We start from the raw sequence: 18349 nt of genomic DNA, 5'->3' as shown, positions 1-18349 counted from the left end.
CATCCCTATACAACGCTATACAACAATATATACCCCTAGATACCACTATACTTCACTCTTCTGCACTCGCTCTCTCAAAGTTCAGAGCCCTCTTACTTCATAATTTTTTTTTATTCATCAGTACGATAGTGTTGTAGTCTTCAGGGCTTACTGTTATGAAAAATTCCTAAACTACACAGCATTGAATCGTTGTTGTTAAGTGCTTCTTAATAATTGTGTGCTGAATATAATACGCGCCTATCAAAACAACATGTCCATTTACTATGAAGCGAAACTAGCGACGTACATCTAAAAAGTTGGTTCTAACTTGTTTGCAATGTTCGATAGTAACTAATTTAGACATGACTCAATCTGGGGGCGAACTCGACTCGGTGGGGTCGAACTCGAAAAGTGTAGGGGCGAACACGGTATAAGGTAGGGGCGAACTCGATAGGGGGCGAAAGCGGCGGATACCGGACATAGACGAGTATGCATCACTCCTGCACCGCTCAAGCTATTACCTGCCTCTTCCAAACGAAGACAGGCAAAACAAAAGATCCATCAAACTGTCGGCTGTAGGCTTTGCCTTGCTGTTACTATGGAATGTTGGTGGCCCATGTGTGTACATGATTCGTAGTGTAATTGTTTCAAAGACAATTCCACTGTCTATTTTTGCGAGAAAGGCGCAGTGTTTCCATATTCCGAAGAACTGCTGATAACATGGCTTGCTACGCTCTCTGTTTTCACAATCATCATCATCTTGGCACTGCAGAAAGTTCCAGATTTTCTTGGATACAAAGCCATCCTACATCAGCTGAAATTTCTTCCCTCCTGTTGGACTCTGATGATTCTTTTGTTTGTATCCTTGACCAGATACATCAAGCTCGCTATATCTGCCAAATCCATCAATTCCTGGATGATATTGATGGGTTTGGCTTTTAACTATATTCTTAGAACTTTATTTTTTGGCTTTTTTAATTATACGCAGTTGAATTTTTTGAAGCGTCAATATCCCAGTTATATCTTTGTGTTGTCAAAGCTTTCCGTGCTGGTGTTATTTGCCATCTCTCTAATGAACTTGCTTGCCACCATTTTAGAACTTACTGTTCAAGTTCATAAGGTGCATCGGTCTATGGGAGCACAACACTCAGAATATTTTGAAATGATAAATGATCTTCTGCGTGACTTTGGTACAACCACTTTTAGATTCAAAATGACGAGTTTCTTTTGGCAGAAACTTTTCATTGATGATAAGAATATTCTCTCTAACCAAGCACCTTTGCAGTGATAACATGGATGATAGAGCAGTAAAACAGAGAGTGTATAGATTGGTTGGAGTGACGGCCTCTCATCCCATTTGGTGCAATTTTCGTTTGAGTATCGAAAGTAATCGGAAATTTGCTTCACCCGCTCTGTGATTGGTCCAGAAAATTAAACTCTCGCTCCCTTCGGAACTAATTAGATGCAACGCTAAACCCGATTGCGACTCGTACCCTCGTGTGTTTTCACGGCCTTTGCAGTTTTGCTTGGTTTTACTTTGAATTCGTATCTGTTCTTTGAGATAATTTCCTCTCCTCTGATTGGCCGATGTATTAACTTTGGCTTTGGTTTCAAGACACGCAAGCGAAATGCACCATTAGGAATTCTATTACTTTCTATCTATGCGAACGACCGAGAAAATGTCTCTAACCAATTGTAAATAGCCCGTTCCCCATCTCTCTGGTTAAAATAGCACAGGACATAATATTCGTGTTTTCGTGTCTCAAGCGAAATTGTTAGTTACTTCATAGATGTTTCCCTTAACATGTAAACGGGTTTAAATCCTAATATACCAATTTCATTTCATTTTTATTACTGAGACTCATTATATTTTTATTTGCTTGCTCTTTTTGTTACGTACACGTTCAAACGCAAATAATTTAGTGTTTAAACCAATAAAAGGTGAGTTTGATTCAAAGGTTTTGCGCATCCTCAATGCACATATTTATAGTGTAAAATCGTTGCAGTGAACGGCTTTCAACTTGAAAAGCGCCTAACTCCAAGTGGCACCATGAGTGTTGGTGTCAATCAGGAGAATCTCGGGCGTGAGTCATCGATTCCCACGCACGAAAATTGGAATGGTTTTAATCTAATCTAAAATTTCTTTGCTAATGGGGAGTCTATATTTCCATCAGTCTGTTCTAAACAGCGAAAGATTAGTCTTTAAACGCAGCTAAATAATTTCCGCCTGAGTGCAACACCAAATCAATACGCCGCTAGTTGTATGTTAGTGAATATTTTATAAAAGTGGTGTCTACGATAGTGCGCGACAGTCTGTCACTTCATTAAGCAAGAAACAATAAAGTTCCGGAAAGAAACTTGTGAAAAACAAAAGTATATGCGAGTTGAAAAGAGTTTCGTAAAATAAATACCTGCTTTAGAATGTCTGTTTTTAAGGAGTGCGTGACTCGATATCGAGACCACGTGAGAACTCGTAGAAATGGAGATGCTTCGTGACAAAAGTCACGCATTGAGACCTTAATGCTGCTTTTTCTGTTTTTAACCCCATTTGTCGAGAGCATATATATTAAATGTAATTCAGGCTAAGTTGAGTTGATGGCTACTGCTACCTTTTGTAGTCATCTTTTTATATGATAGCGTTAAGAAAGAAATTTAGTAGCAAACATTTCTTCACATCTTTAGTGGCTATGGAGAGGATTTCAACTGAAGTTCCAATTTGTGGACGTTGAAACAGCTGACAAAGAAATTACTCAGGATGTTAATGAAGACTACTTACGAGGTTCGCTTTAAGCTTCAGTTACTTTACTACAAGAACATTCACTGTGTATTCCGGCTGTATGTAGATCGTAGCAGAGGCACAGCTGCACGTATGACCACCCCGTGGGGTGTGCTTCCTAGTTATAGGTCACGATCACGACCGAACTGACTACTGACTATAGCATTTTTAACAGAGTTTATTACAATAATGGGGTCGCACATTTTCGAAATTTTAGGGGTAAGACAAGTCTAAGAAAGTAGGGATTAAATGACGGAAAGTTCGCAGTTAAAAGGTCGTTACCAGCGCGTATTACCAAAAGTGACTAAGATGGGGTCGATAATTAGCCACAGAATAGACTATGATGGGGTAGGGTTTCTGAAAGGCCAACGGCAGATGCCCCACAAAAATTGACTCAAGCAACCTCTCAATTTATCTTATATTTTTTCTTCTACAGGTGGTTTTGGCGTTATCATCATGAGAGCCTGCCCCGAAATAGATCAGCCACAGATACGGAAATCAGCCAAAATAATACTAATCTGGCCAAGACAACGAAATTCCTGTTATCCAGTGGTCTAGCTAGCTCACGGCTGTTTCGCGGTGGAAATTCAGTTAATACAAAATTATGCATTTGCATAAATCTAGCGTCCATGGCAACCCCTTAGGCTAAGATATAGTTTAGCCAATGAAATCTTGCTGCATATCTAATGTATGCGAGTGAAAGTTAGTATGGGCGGCCGTCACCACCAAAAATACAAGGATGTCAAATAGATCAGCAAATACATAGATGGCTTAAGGATCAGTTGCAGGATAGCATAGCTAATAAAGGAATGGCATGGCCAAATTATAGACAGTCTAGTTTTCCTTAGTGAAACAGAACACCCTAAACATGAATAGCCAAATGAGAAACGGTCTAGTAGCCCATGTTGAGTTGGAACATGAGATTGTGAAATGGACTAGCTCAATTACGAATAGCTTAGCACTCATTTGCAATACAGTACTCAAACGGTGTAGCGTTGCGTTAAACGGTTCAGGGTAACGTCGAGTAGTACAGCCTACGCACAAACGGTGTAGCGTTGCGTCAAATGGCTCAGCGTAATGTAGAATGGTACAGCGTACACACATATGGTGTAGCGCTGCAGGAAATGGCTCAGCGTAATGTCGAATGGTACAGCGTACATAAAAACAGTGTAACGTTGTGTGAAATGGCTCAGGGTAATGTCGAATGGTAGAGCGTACATACAAACAGTGTAGCGTTGCGTGAAATGGCTTAGCGTAATGTCGAATGGTGCAGCGTACATACAAACAGTGTAGCGTTGCGTGAAATGGCTTAGCGTAATGTCGAATGGTGCAGCGTACATACAAACAGTGTAGCGTTGCGTGAAATGGCTTAGCGTAATGTCGAATGGTGCAGCGTACATACAAACAGTGTAGCGTTGCGTGAAGTGGCTTAGCATAATGTCGAATGGTACAGCGTACACACAAATGGTGTAGCGTTGCGTGAAATGGCTCAGCGTAATGTAGAATGGTACAGCGTAGACACAAATAGTGTAGCGTTAGGTCGAATAGCTTTGCAAAACATCAGACGCTCTATCTGAACATTAAATTGCTTAGTATTACTTGAAATATTTCGATGTTGTGGCGAATCGTCGTGGCGTGACGTGAAGGCTATGCCACTCCTTTATTAGCTATGCTATCCTGCAACTGATCCTTAAGCCATCTGTGTATTAGCTGATCTATACGACATCCTTGTATTTTTGGTGGTGACGGCCGCCAAGGCATCTCGCCGAAACCACCAAAAATACAAACCGCAAATGGAACAGCGATCTGCTGGGGGCATGACGTCATCGAATGTGAAGACTGACACGAAACCATTACATGGCGTAGCCGCTGTATGGAATAGTCTTCACTTCGCTTTGCCGTAAAGCAGAGCCAATACGGTAAGTTTCTCCTCTTTTTTTTTCCCCGCCGATATTGCATTTATTCGTTTTTGTTCATGATAGTGTTAATTAAAATAGCGAGACTGGATTCTACCACGGTTTACCGGCCTCCCGGTTTACCACAGTTTGCACGTGTTGGTGGGCCTGAATATGTTTATAGTATTAAGAAGTGTTATGACGTGCATTAAATGTCAATTGTCGAAGTCCCTTTTCTTTCTGTGACTCACGCTTACTTTTCAATGAGAGTCCAAATTCAACGGCTCTTTGAACACTGGAGGAGTACGTGAGAAGTTGAATATTGTGTGTGCCCTGGACGCCATGGTAAGTAAACTGATATTCTTGATCTGTTTTGACATTTTTCGATCAAAGTGATATCGGAATGCTTTAACTGGTGTGCCGGACGATAACAGTAAGCTCATAGAAGACTGTTTATATTTATTATTTTAAAGAGGTGTACATTATATTGCTTTGTTTATTAATTTTTTCCTGGGTGCAGTGATAGTAAAAGTAAGTTCCATTTTTATTTTGTCGATCAAACGTAGATTACATGTCTGGACCGGAAACAGTTAAGGGGTTTTTTTCGCGTTCCAAAAATAGTGTTTGTCAGGGTAATATTTTTTCTGAGTTGGTTTTGCGCGCATACATACTTATCTTCCCAGTACTCTTTCCCATTCCGTAGTCATCACGTATTAAGGAAGGCTAGTGCGGACATCGTAATGCACGTAGTTGTACGTAATTCTACAACTCTAGGTCGAGTTTTACCGTTCGATCTGTTACAGTCGCAACTTGCTGAATAAAAACTATTGCATAATTCAGACAATTGACAGGACATCTTGCTGTTTCGTCGTTTGTTTCGGTAGACATATTTATTTATATTTTTATTTATTTTTACATTTCTGTACCTCAACTATTAATTTTTGTGATTATTATTATTATTATTATTATTTTTATTATTATTGCTACAGACTGAGTTCAATACACACTAGATATATTGACTAGAGTTGCGTGACTTGTAACGTTTCTCTTCTTGCCTTTAGGGCTAAGCAAAGAAAACTTCCAGATGATGAAAAAGCAAAGAAGAAAAAAAAATTAGTGCTTGCTTTATAAGTGGCTCGTCTCCATCTTATGAATTTTTTTTCTTCACAGGTATCTTTGTTTGTTGTCCTTCTGTACTGTTAAGAGTCATGGACTTTCGTCAGCATTTATCAGATTCCCTAAATGAAATAACTGAATATATACAAGAAGGCGGAAATCGTGGAGGTGATTCAGAGAATACTGTTTTAAGACTGGAGGTTCTTTACGAGGCAGCGTTGATCAATGGGGACATTCCTTTAGATGCGGTTGACTTAATCAATCAAGCTCGTACACACCTGAACGTAAACTTGCATCAATAAGAGCCTTTTCGTGGGTATGAAGCACCAGCAGTGAGTGAGGCAGGTCGCCGAGGAAGACCTAAGTTTGCGATTTCCGAGAAGCAGCTGCTATTTTTCAGAGGTAAGGAGGAAAAAGTGCTTTTACCATTTTGAGGTTGAAAATTTGAAATGAAAATAAGGTAGACACATTTGAAATTATCCATATATGCCCCATATGAAGTGGGTGCTTTTTTTTTCGAGTTGATAGGTTTCGCCAAACCACGTTTTTTGGTTATTCATAACATCTTTAGTGAGTTCACCTTTTGAAGGTTTCATTCAATTTTCATTGTAAACTATCTACTCTCAAAGGACTGTGTTTTCTTTTATGAACACAAGTTATCTCTTTGTTAGAGAACAACTTCACGTATAAAGACATGGCTCTAATGCTTGGGGTTAGCAAGCGAACTATTGAAAACCGTATGGCCGAGTACGAGTTGACGAACAAGTCCCGCTACAGTGACATAGAGGACGATTTTCTGGATTCTTTAATCCAGCGTATCATGACAAATTTCCCTAGATCGGGTAAGTAAGTCTTCATAAAAATTTTGAGGCTGTGGCCGGTCATGTTAAGTCAAAAAATAAAGATTTTTTTGCCCTTAGCTTGGTAAAAATAGTTTGAGAACCAGTACATAATGACGCAACAATTTATTCCTCTGGAACTAGACATGATAAACATCTGAATTGGGAAAATTTCTCGTTTGCCTTTACTTCTTTCAGATTGCATAAATTAATTAAACCTTTTTGGCCGATACGCGTTATTGCTTGAACACCTCAAGAAACGTAGACATTATCACACTTGGCAAGCGCAAACATGCTTATTTTAGTGTAGACGTACACTCGAGACCGTTTCTGAAAATCCCGTATGCTGTTCTCTTCCAGTATATTGATTCAAAACGTAATCAACTTACAGGCAAGAACTTTTAAGCCCGCCTTAGTGTTTACACAAAATTTTGCATATCAGAAACACACTTTGTATCCTCTAAACAGAGAATTCAAGAAAGCACGACAAGTGGCATTAACTTCACTACTGTGTCACAGGGTGCTTGAAATTAAAACCCTTATTTTTTTTGACAGGTTGCAAAACAATCGAGGGTTACCTTGTTTCGCAAGGTGTACATGTGCAGAGGTGGAGACTAAGGAGTGCCATAAAGAGAGTCGATCCCATTGGCAGGAGGCTAAGGTCTATGAATGCCATCCGTAGACGAGTGTATAACGTACGTTCCCCACTGGCCCTCTGGCATATGGACGGGAATCACAAACTGATACGGTAGCTGTCACTTATCTCACTATTTTGATTACATAATTGTTGCTGTAATTCAGGTCTCAATAACTTTGCACCATTTGCTTTAGGAGTAACCTCCCCCCCCTTCATATACTTTCGGTTTACCACTCTATTCCTTCTCTTCTTAGATGGCGATTCGTGGTTCACGGCTGCATTGACGGTTACAGTCGCTCCGTCGTTTATCTTAAGTGCGATACGAATAACACGTCTGTCACAGTCTTGCGTCTCTTTGAGGGTGCGGTGTCTGAATGGGGATTGCCATCACGAGTCAGGGGCGACATGGGAGTTGAAAACAGAGACGTGGCACACTACATGTTGAACCATACAGCAAGAGGGCCCGGAAGAGGGAGTTACATCACCGGACGAAGCGTGCACAACTCGCGTATAGAAAGACTCTGGCGCGATGTGTACCAGTTAGTCCTATCCTCATTTTACGACCTTTTCCTTTCTCTCGAAGCATGCGGTCAGCTCGATCCGGACAACGAAGGGCATCTATTTTGCCTTCACTTCACTTATCTCCCAATAATCAACGAGGCTCTTTCAAAATTTGTGCTATCCTGGAATAACCACAAAATACGTACTGCAAGAAACAAAAGTCCTTTACAACTGTTCATACTAGGGATGCAGGAAATTGCGGAAGAAAGTGGTATTGTGGCATCAGAATACTTTCAAAACCTTAGTCAGGTAAACGCAATAATGCATATGACAGACACAGTTCCCCAAGCATTAAAGCCACACGGGTGAACAATCTCAAGTGGCCTCTACTAAATATTGAGTTTTAATTAACCACCCCTTCAATTTAAATATAGATCACGATCGAAACAATGCCAAGATTCCTTGCTTGCAAAGTTAATTTAAGGCAGTCATAACCAATGCTTTGCGGTATTTGAATCTCCTTTCAACTATATTTCAGAGGGACTTGGAGGGATACGGTGTGGATCCTACGGCTTACTTTCATGACGGCACAGATGATGCACTACAGAATGAGGTTGTCGTCCCACCGACACGGTGTCCGTTAGATGTTGAGTCGTTTACGATTTTTGAGGCAAGCATGTCAGAAGTCCAAGGCGAAGATCCATGGGACATTACACCATATCTGCATGCACTGGAAACGATGAATCGTCTGAAAACCTAGGTTTTAACATTTTCTTTAATGCACCAGTGTACGCCACTTACGTTAAAGTATCTCCCCCCCCCCCCCCCCCATCCTATCATCTTACTTTTCTATTTCGTTGGACAATGTGTTGTTTTTTGTTTATTTCGGTTACACCGGGAAAATGAGTACACTTGGCATCACTCATAATGTATCCTATCGTAATCTGCGATGTCAGCTCGCGATAACCCCAACCTAAGCTGAGTGGAACTGGTGCTGAAATAGTGAGAGGTTGTAACGTCTGACTATGAATAGACAGCACACAGATAAAATAAATGATAACATTTTATTTCCAAAATGTATCGATTGGGACGTTTAAACAGTATAGTAAGTGAAAACGTAACGACTTTAAAAAATTGCGCAATAAACGTCCTTCGCTTTACTTTTGTTTGGATGAGTATTTGGTAACATTAACACATAAACTTTGTTCTTTTCAATGTATTTTCATTTCGTTCATCTCAGGCCCATTTCCACGCTATCAAAATCTTCATCATAATCAGAATCCAATAAAGGGCAAACACAAACATATACACAATATTGCTTGTATGAGTTGCACCAAATGACCCTTTGGTGTACAGCCTAAACTAGCGCTCTTTTTTTAACTAGACTTTTAAAGCTTGTGTAATGAATACGAATTTTCGCCTCAACAATGCTGCTGTAAACTAAATTCAACTTATAAATTAAAAAACACCTTGTCAAAGAGAATCAATCAGAAATCAGTAGTTTCACTCAGAGACGGCCAAAGTAATCATTTGCGAAAGCGTAGTCAAAGAAAGAGAACACTTCTTCCTTGGTCATTGATACATTCTCACCTATCGGCAAAGTCAGCCTGCTAATACAAGTGTTGCCAATAGGAAGGCAAGATGGCATATTCGTATCAAAACAAATAGAGGGCTTCATTTGGAAACCCAGAACAGGCTCGTTCTCGCATCCAGTGACGAACTTTAAAATGCTATGGAGAGATATATTGCCATCTACCCTCCTTCCAGCTGAAAAGAGAAAAACACAAAAATTAGCAGTGCACTCATGAAGCCCTGAATCCCAGTTCTTTTTTACGCGCTCTGTGGAAAATTTCGATTGGCATAAAGCAAAGTTACAACTGTCTAGCCAGCGGTGATGTTTCTTAGACTAGAGAAAAGAGAACGACAGTTACCTGACACCTCTTTCAAGTAATTCAGGAAGAGTCTGTATGTTCGCTCTTCCCGCTGCCTTTGATTGCTGGCCTCGTCGGAAAACATGGGGTCCAGCAGTTTCACCAGTTTGGGGTATGTCATAGGCAGCACTGCTGTCTTTCGGAAGAGGAATGAAAGACTCGGTTTCCCATGAAGGAGCTAACAGATTAAGAGAAAAGCAAGATTCATTTCCTCGGAAAGTATTGAATCTATGTAAAATTGTTAGAGATCAAGGGAATACAAATCTCTTGTGTGAGTAAGAGAGGATCAAAGAGCAGAGAGGGCATCCTACATACAGTCCCTATTCTTCTTCAGCCATTTTTAGACCTGCTCCCAGACTACAGAGATCCTAAGGGGATTAAACAACTGCCTATCACCTGTAAAAGAAATGTGTGGGGTTTTTCGTTGGAAGCGCTTGAAGAGAAACTGTTCGTATTTGGCGAGAGTCGGTATTGTAAGGTTCCACTGTAGTCATAATTAAATTTGGTTTTCTTGCCTAAGTAAAGGGTGAAGACTAGACCATCAGTTACAACCGGTCACTGTGAAATCTTACCTCAACGAGTCCGAATCTCTCGAGTCCTACCCGAAATTGGGTTTCTGCTTCCCCCAGATTAGTCAAATCATCTTTTTTGAAGATTCGCTGAAGCTGGTCTTCAGCAAGGAAAGTAGGCAAAGGACCACCTTGCAACAAACTGAAACCTGCAATAAAAAGGTAAATTGAAATTCTTGTGTGCTCAAGTGAAAATGAGACAGGTCTCTCAGTAGGCTTTGCATATTTACCAAAAAAGAGGCCAGCTCCATAATAATGTTTCCTATCTAGTGCTTCTTTTTCCTCAAAAATGACGTAGCCTCCTCCTTCTTCCTTGAAGAGCTTGTCACGTATATCGCGCATCACCATGCCCAAAAATTCCCGCCTTGGACCACCATAGTCTTGAGCGCCCTCACCGGTGAAGATCACCTCTAAAGGTACACTGAAATCAATCGCTGGCGGATCATCCCTCAATATCTCTTCCATAGCATCATCGAAGAGGCGGTAACGAGAGACAAATATCTCCGTGGTCTTTCCCTCACACAGTTCAGAGTCGTTTCGAAGGTCAAGCATTCGCCCTCGCTGTAACCTTCGCTTGAACTCCCCTAAGACTGTAACAGGCTCGTCACAAGTAGCCCTGAAATAAATTTGAAATGATCAAAGAGGCGTAACGCCCGTGAAATTTGAATAATTCCCAAAAGTATGCCGGTAACTACTGCATTAAACCGGTCTACTAACGAGCAGTCGGCCCGATTGTATCTAGCTTCTTACACTAATAGTTGAGTGCCAAAGTCAAAGTAGTAAAATCAACGGATCTCTGCACATAAAAGGTTGTGCTTAGCACATTATATCATTGGACGGACGCCTAATTTCCCCCTTCCTTCCCTTAAAACGATATCACAGCAAAAGTTCATACACACTAACACCAACTACACTGTAGGGTATGCAAAAGACAGTCAAGCAGAATGTACCAAGCATAATTCTATCAATTTGTACTTACATAGCTGTTAATGTTTCCTCTAAAGCATTTCTCATATGCTCCTCGTACGGGACAGGTTCCCTAGGTAGATAGCGAGGAATAACTATTTGAGGGGGCTTTTAGCGGAATGGTAGAAGTTTTCATGTAATGTTCATGATGTTACAATCAACTGTCAATTAGTGTATGACGGCAACAGCAGAGTAGAATGGATGTACACACGGTTAGTGCATAGATAACGATACAGGATTGGCGTTTCATTCCCTTAGACGCACTTGAGAAACTTTTCAGCGCCACCTAAATAATCGGTAATTTTAACATGGCTAAGAAACTCACTCTTCATTGGCGGCTGCTTCGTCATGACTTATTGAAGCCTGATCAGTACCACGAGGAGGCTGTTCTGGCAGTTCCAGTGAGTTCTGCTCAGTGCCACTTAGAGGCTGATTGGGCAGTTCTGCTGGGTTAACTCGTTCTTCCTCTCTGAAATATTGATTATATTGGTGTATAAAGACCACCTTCAGGCTAAGCACAATGCCCTATTTTAAATATTAATATAAAGTATAAAGTCACTGTTTTTTTTTAAGAAATTAAGGCTAAACAATGCGTACAAAAAGGAACTTCTAACTACGTGAAATACCGAAAACAACTTTTAGTACTTTCTAAAAGCGTGGAAACGATAACCACCATGCGAGTGCGGTGACCACTTCTACTTACCCCCTCTCTCCAAATGCTGGCGGCAGATCATCGTCGGATGTTTCTGTAGGCCTTGTTTCACCCTACAAAAAAATTATTCCAAAAAAAAATTAAGTATTAGCAGAAGGCTCCATATTCTACCCAGAAATAGTCAAAAAAACGTCACCAGCAAAACACAAACCCGACACGTTTCCATATGGGCTCGCATCCCGCGCAATGGGATAGACTCCCTACAAAGCAGACACTCCTCCTCATGTTCATCATCATCCTCTATGTCGCCCAAAGTTATATCTACTTGTATGGGCCGAATATAAACTCGGCCCATGCCCAAACACCTAAGTTCGTTGGTATTGCACGACCCATACTTTACCACTTGTAACCTAGTGCGCGAGTTGTCTGTGCACAACAGCATTTCGAATCCGCCACAACTTTGTAATGGACGGAAGGCCCTGGAAATATAAACAAAAGAAATCGGTTTACAAACGGCTGGAGCTAAAAGACTAGGAAAAAAAGGAACTTGAGATCTTAAGCAAGCTAGTGGATTGAGAGTTATGTAACTCACTTGTACAAAACCTCCTTGACCTGCTCCTTCGATGCATTCGTGGGGATCTGCAACTTTTTCTCTCCAAGGCCATTTTCTTTTAATAAAAGCTTCTCGCGGTTGGTTGGAACGGTGAGCTGGTCACGCCCAGCGAGACAAACAAAAGTTCTGGTAATGGTTTTTTCTGTTGAAAATTGTAGTGTTTTTTTAATAAGTTGTAAACATTGCTTTTAATTAATATCCTGTTTTCATCCTCTAACAGATCAAAAAAGTCATCCTAATGGAGTTGAGCAGTCATTTTTCCTTCAGAGAGAAGGTCAATACTGCATACAGGTTAACTTATGCATGATTTTAAAGATATTTGCAATGTTTGGGGTTACACTTAGTGGAAGGACTAGTGACAGACAAGTGCGCACCGAATTAAATATGCATTTTCTCTCAACAGTACTCCAATTAACCTATGAAACTACAGCCGCCATAGGAAGATGTGAATGTTTACGCGAATTAGCTCGTGAGGAAGTTGATATTCCAATAACTTGGAGATGACAACAAATACTGTGAACGATAGAATGCACAAAGTCAGCCCCACTAAATGACATAAAGGGGTGAGGAACATTTATCAATACTGCTTCATTTCTAAGACTTTTTAAAACCTCCTCAAAATGTTTTTAAACATAGGATGCTGTTGCTTTGTTCTTTTTCCGGCTGCAAGGAAAGTTCAAGTTAACAAGCTCAGAATACCTGGCTTGTAGGCCCTGGGACTAGTGTTCCAGAAGTCCTGATAACTTACGTAAAGCTATTTATTTTCTCATGCAGTCAATCTTTGGTGTTTATTAAAGCTTGAAAGTATAATACTTACTTGATTAAGAAGATGGGCTAGTTTATACGGGACTAAAATCTACAGCGCCACTTGAAAGAAAATGGACTCAAATAGTCGCTCTCGGAACCGATCTGTCTTCCGGGTTTTGAGAAACGCATCCGTGCCTACTACTTATTTTGAGAGAGCTAAGCTATAAATCGCAAGATTGTGCGTAAATTTCCGTGAAAATGACATTTATTGTTAGTTTCTTGGCCTCGTTGCTGTATTTTTACAAGAGATTCAATTTATCTTTCCAGACCGTGGCCAACACATCTCTTTCGGTATTGGGTCAATTACAAACTATCCAGGTCTTGCAAAAGGCCCTTCGTATGTAGAGGAAAATCTGTGATCATCAGTTACCTCTATTTTCTGGGACTCTCTGTGCTCTATGGGAGGAACTGGTTACGCGGTTCTGCCGCCTGCTCGCGTAAGGGTGGACCCTCTGTAAGTGGCAAAAATATTATTAGAGAAAATGCCTCTGTTAATGCCTTTCTTGCAGGACTCAATAAAAGCAGAGTACATTTCTGAATGTTATGAGAAGTTAATCGTATGGAATACATACTATCAAGTGAAAATGAAATGCATCGGCGCGGGTAAAGTTTCCGCAAATGAAAGAGAAAAGTCGCTCCTAACGGGCGAAGGACACTTTTGCATACGGGTGTGGAAAAAGAAAAATACGCAATAGCGTAGGAAAATTGATTCATAAGCCAGACAGGACGGTTCCTCTGAGAACGAGAAAGCTCGAAAGCCTTTAAGATTGATTTATTGTTCAAGCATGCCAAACAGAGTTACCTGTATGGTAGACGTTTTCATTTTTGTTTAAAATAATGTAAAAAAGGTCTACGGTCTAAAGAGCACAACAACTCGACGCCAGCGATCTCGTCCGTGCAGATACATTTTTACTGACGTACATCGCTTGCCGCACGACCCTCTCGAAGCTACGCGTATGCTCAAGTGTGGTACAAAGTGTTAGCGATTGTGGTAGAAGCGTGGACGTAGCGCATTGCAGCGCATTGAACCTCTGATGGGAGAAATAAGAAGCCATGAATTACCAGTTGTCGATTGAACAACCTGCGGTGCTCGTCGACAACTGAGCTAGATGGGCCCGCCACCGGGATGTTCGTCGATGGGGTGCTGTGTGTATTCCCATCGCTTATCATCTGGGCTGCTCGCTGTAGCAACTCAGCAACAGTGGTGTTGACGTTCGAATTGTTCTGAAATTCGAGATAATTTTAAATAAGGTAAATCGGTAAAATTTGTCTCAAATATTTAAGCTTAACTTTAGAACTTAGCTTAACGTTCCTTTAAGGGGAGGGCTGAAATGAACACAATTTTTAGGGGTCTTGCCAGATAGCCTATTGATGCAGCGTTATCGGACACAGCCATGTAGACAAATGTCTTCCTCTAGGGGGAGGGGTATAGGCGTGCAGCAAAGGATTTCAAACACTGACCTATTCATACCCGGACAAGTTCAGATTCTGTTCAAAACAGAGAGGCCAGAGAACAATACCCTGTCCAGCGGCAAGTATACGCCACATAAGGGAGTAACCCCTCCCCCGGGCACTCTTCCAAGCGAAAATTTTTACTTTACCGCTAATTTCATCATCTAACACTTAATGCTTTTTGAAACCTTACGCAGATACAACTTTTAGGTTACAGCGTAAGTAAACAATCATATCAACTGGAAGAAAGCTCCTCCCGTAAGCTACCGCAAAGTTTTTGTCTTTTAAAATTCAAGCTCTTACTCGCTTTTTCAATCGTTTTAAGAATGTACATTTCAAATGGTTTTGTGAATGCGGTAAAGGGCATTTTCATGACTCGTGATCAGCCTTTGTTTTCCCCGTGAAATATGAAACTTTTTGTCGTGAAGCGTGATTTTGTAAAATTATTTTCTGTGAAACGGCAAATTAATGTTTAATTTGCTGTAAATCCTGAGTTTAAGGTTACTTCCTACCTTCAGAGACCTAAAAAATCGATTTTTATGTTATTTGACAAAACTGAATTCAAACATTCCATCAAATGTTTTCATGGTAAAAATATCGGATATCTTTAAAAGCACCCGAGCTATGTAGAAAAACGTATTTTCAAATACAAGTTAATAAATCAGGAAAGTGTCATTATCTCGGACCTGGGTGAGCTCTCTGGGGGAATTTTCGCGGCAACCGTTCATGTTGAGGCTCGATTTTCATGTTATTTCCCTATTTTGTTTACATCGCGCACTTTCCAAAATTCACACGTGGAAGCTCTTCGTTTATGGAAAAATCTTTGCTCATGGAAAAATAAACAGCGGAAGAAAGTCCTTGGGAGAAAAAAAGGAAAAAAAAAGGCAGGCCCAAAGAAGAAAGAAAGAGTACCACTCTTTCAAGTAAGGAACAAAATTCTTTTGTGAAAGCGATTAGTACTAACGGAGCTTCACGCTGGCGCCCAGATTTCGAACAAAGAGAACGCCACCTAACCAACTTTTGCCATACATGATGTTAAAAACGAAGTTTCCTTTTTTTTAATGCAAGTACTAGTCTTGATACAAAAATATTAAAAATCGCCTCGACTCGTCATTTTGAAAGCTGTATGTCGATTCGTTGTCTTGCCCCTCAGCTTTGCAGTTTTTTAATTTTTGCAGCGGGTTTTTCCTTTGCCTTTGACCACTTTGCTCATTATTGTGTTGTCCTCCTCAACGCTACACTGAGCAATCGAGATAAAAAAAGAAAAAAAAGTTTGCAATGGGTTACTTTTACCGCGAAATCTTGATCCATAGTAATTGACGCCAGGAGGTCCCGTTGTCCTATTGGTTTGCGGTTTCCTGGGGCCAGATAATCTCCTGGCGTGGCGCGAGTTGTTTGCGAACCTTTATGAGCTAAAATCTGGCATTTGATTCTAGGAGGAATACCACTACTTTGAGCGAATTTATAGGGTATATAGATGTGACCGATTTTCGTCGCATTTCGCTAAAACATCCCAGGAATAATGACAAACGAAGGTGTGTCGGGAAATTTTGATATTTGAAATATTTGTCCTGTGGCGTCCATTTACGCAACACGATTGGCATATTTTTAGCTACTCCAACTAAAGATGCCGATATCGACACAACCAATCAGAATATCGCTGACACACTTTTGTTAATTGATGCCTTGTGAATGAGACTGTGCAGCCATTTTGCTCATGATGCAGCATCCGATACCCGATTAATTCAATAGAAGAACCTTCGGTCGTTTCACGCCTTACCGGCTCTTGACACTTCCTCAAAAGAAAGTCGCTTAAATTATATTTTTAACGTAATCTGCAGTTATTAAGCTTTCTTCTGATAAATATAGTTTGCTAGGATTTTTGTGAAACCAGCGCGCGAACGAATTTTTCACGAAGGATACCCGCGAAGGTGGGAAGTAATTTTAAGTATGTCTTAGATATATTTTCAACACATTTTCCCTTTACCACCCTCTTTTATGTCTGAAGGTTTTCTTACTAATTTTATGGCAGACCTGCCTCATCATGGAGGGTATGTATGTGCTCAAAACCAACTCGGAAAAAAGGTTCCTTTGGCACACACTACACGTTTGATTGAAGAATGTCAAAACAGATGAAGGATATCAGTTTCCTTACCATGGCGTCCAGGGCACACACAAAATCCAACTTCTCACGTACTCCTGCAATGTTCAAAGAGCCGTTGAGGTTAAACTCCCTTTGAAAAGTAAGCGCGAGTCAGAAAAGAAAAGAATTGAGAGCTCGGCAATCGACATTTAATGCATATCATAACACTACTTAATACTATTAAAATTCAGGCTCACCAACACGTGCGAACTGTGGTAAACCGGGAGGCCGGTAAACCGTGGTAGAATCCAGTCTCGCTATTTTAATTAACACTATCATGAACGAAAACGAATAAATGCAATATCGGCGGGGAAAAAAAGAAGAGAAACTTACCGAATTGGCTCTGCTTTACGGCAAAGCGAAGTGAAGACTATTCCACAGAGTGACCACACTATGTAATGGTTTCGCGCCAGTCTTTGCATTCGATGACGTCATGCCCCCAGCAGATCGCTGTTCCATTTGCGGTTTGTATTTTTGGTGGTTTCGGCGAGATGCCTTGGCGGCCGTCACCACCAAAAATACAAGGATGTCGTATAGATCAGCTAATACACAGATGGCTTAAGGATCAGTTGCAGGATAGCATAGCTAATAAAGGAGTGGCATAGCCTTCACGTCACGCCACGACGATTCGCCACAACATCGAAATATTTCAAGTAATACTAAGCAATTTAATGTTCAGATAGAGCGTCTGATGTTTTGCAAAGCTATTCGACCTAACGCTACACTATTTGTGTCTACGCTGTACCATTCTACATTACGCTGAGCCATTTCACGCAACGCTACACCATTTGTGTGTACGCTGTACCATTCGACATTATGCTAAGCCACTTCACGCAACGCTACACTGTTTGTATTTACGCTGCACCATTCGACATTACGCTAAGCCATTTCACGCAACGCTACACTGTTTGTATGTACGCTGCACCATTCGACATTACGCTAAGCCATTTCACGCAACGCTACACTGTTTGTATGTACGCTCTACCATTCGACATTACCCTGAGCCATTTCACACAACGTTACACTGTTTTTATGTACGCTGTACCATTCGACATTACGCTGAGCCATTTCCCGCAGTGCTACACCATATGTGTGTGCGCTGTACCATTCTACATTACGCTGAGCCATTTGACGCAACGCTACACCGTTTGTGCGTAGGCTGTACTACTCGACGTTACCCTGAACCGTTTAACGCAACGCTACACCGTTTGAGTACTGTATTGCAAATGAGTGCTAAGCTATTCGTAATTGAGCTAGTCCATTTCACAATCTCATGTTCCAACTCAACATGGGCTACTAGACCTTTTCTCATTTGGCTAAACTATTCATGTTTAGGGTGTTCTGTTTCACTAAGGAAAACTAGACTGTCTATAATTTGGCCATGCCATTCCTTTATTAGCTATGCTATCCTGCAACTGATCCTTAAGCCATCTATGTATTTGCTGATCTATTTGACATCCTTGTATTTTTGGT

The 18349-nt window shown here is 40.8% G+C and overlaps 2 protein-coding genes and 1 pseudogene across 3 annotated transcripts; 2 read left to right on the top strand and 1 right to left on the bottom strand.

The window, feature by feature from the left end:
- The first annotated feature begins 250 nt into the window (after window positions 1–250).
- LOC149038192 (uncharacterized) lies at window positions 251–1267 on the top strand (annotated as a pseudogene).
- Window positions 1268–4606: 3339 nt separating this feature from the next.
- On the top strand, window positions 4607–8903 carry LOC149038191 (uncharacterized). The gene is made up of 6 exons (XM_089186246.1): window positions 4607–4674; window positions 5821–6168; window positions 6438–6608; window positions 7161–7353; window positions 7497–8052; window positions 8282–8903. The coding sequence occupies exons 3-6, from the start codon at window positions 6461–6463 to the stop codon at window positions 8501–8503; spliced, it is 1119 nt and encodes a 372-aa protein (XP_089042372.1). The 5' UTR covers window positions 4607–4674; window positions 5821–6168; window positions 6438–6460; the 3' UTR covers window positions 8504–8903.
- On the bottom strand, window positions 8789–18312 carry LOC149038190 (uncharacterized). Of its 2 annotated transcripts, none has more exons than XM_089186245.1 (13): window positions 17210–18312; window positions 16889–16932; window positions 14344–14505; window positions 13652–13733; window positions 12454–12616; window positions 12073–12340; window positions 11913–11974; window positions 11535–11678; window positions 11223–11282; window positions 10474–10859; window positions 10247–10392; window positions 9675–9852; window positions 8789–9510 (listed from the first exon to the last, which is right to left on the bottom strand). In XM_089186245.1, the coding sequence occupies exons 2-13, from the start codon at window positions 16889–16891 to the stop codon at window positions 9251–9253; spliced, it is 1914 nt and encodes a 637-aa protein (XP_089042371.1). In that variant the 5' UTR covers window positions 16892–16932; window positions 17210–18312; the 3' UTR covers window positions 8789–9250. The 2 variants fall into 2 exon arrangements, with proteins under 2 accessions (XP_089042371.1, XP_089042370.1); XM_089186244.1 differs by having other exon boundaries at window positions 16889–16967; window positions 17210–17313.
- Window positions 18313–18349: the final 37 nt, after the last annotated feature.

The sequence above is a fragment of the Pocillopora damicornis genome, chromosome 11, assembly GCF_964200805.1.
Source record: "Pocillopora damicornis chromosome 11, jaPocDami1.2, whole genome shotgun sequence".
Lineage (NCBI taxonomy): Eukaryota > Metazoa > Cnidaria > Anthozoa > Scleractinia > Pocilloporidae > Pocillopora > Pocillopora damicornis.
This window is presented reverse-complemented; position numbering and strand designations above follow the sequence as displayed.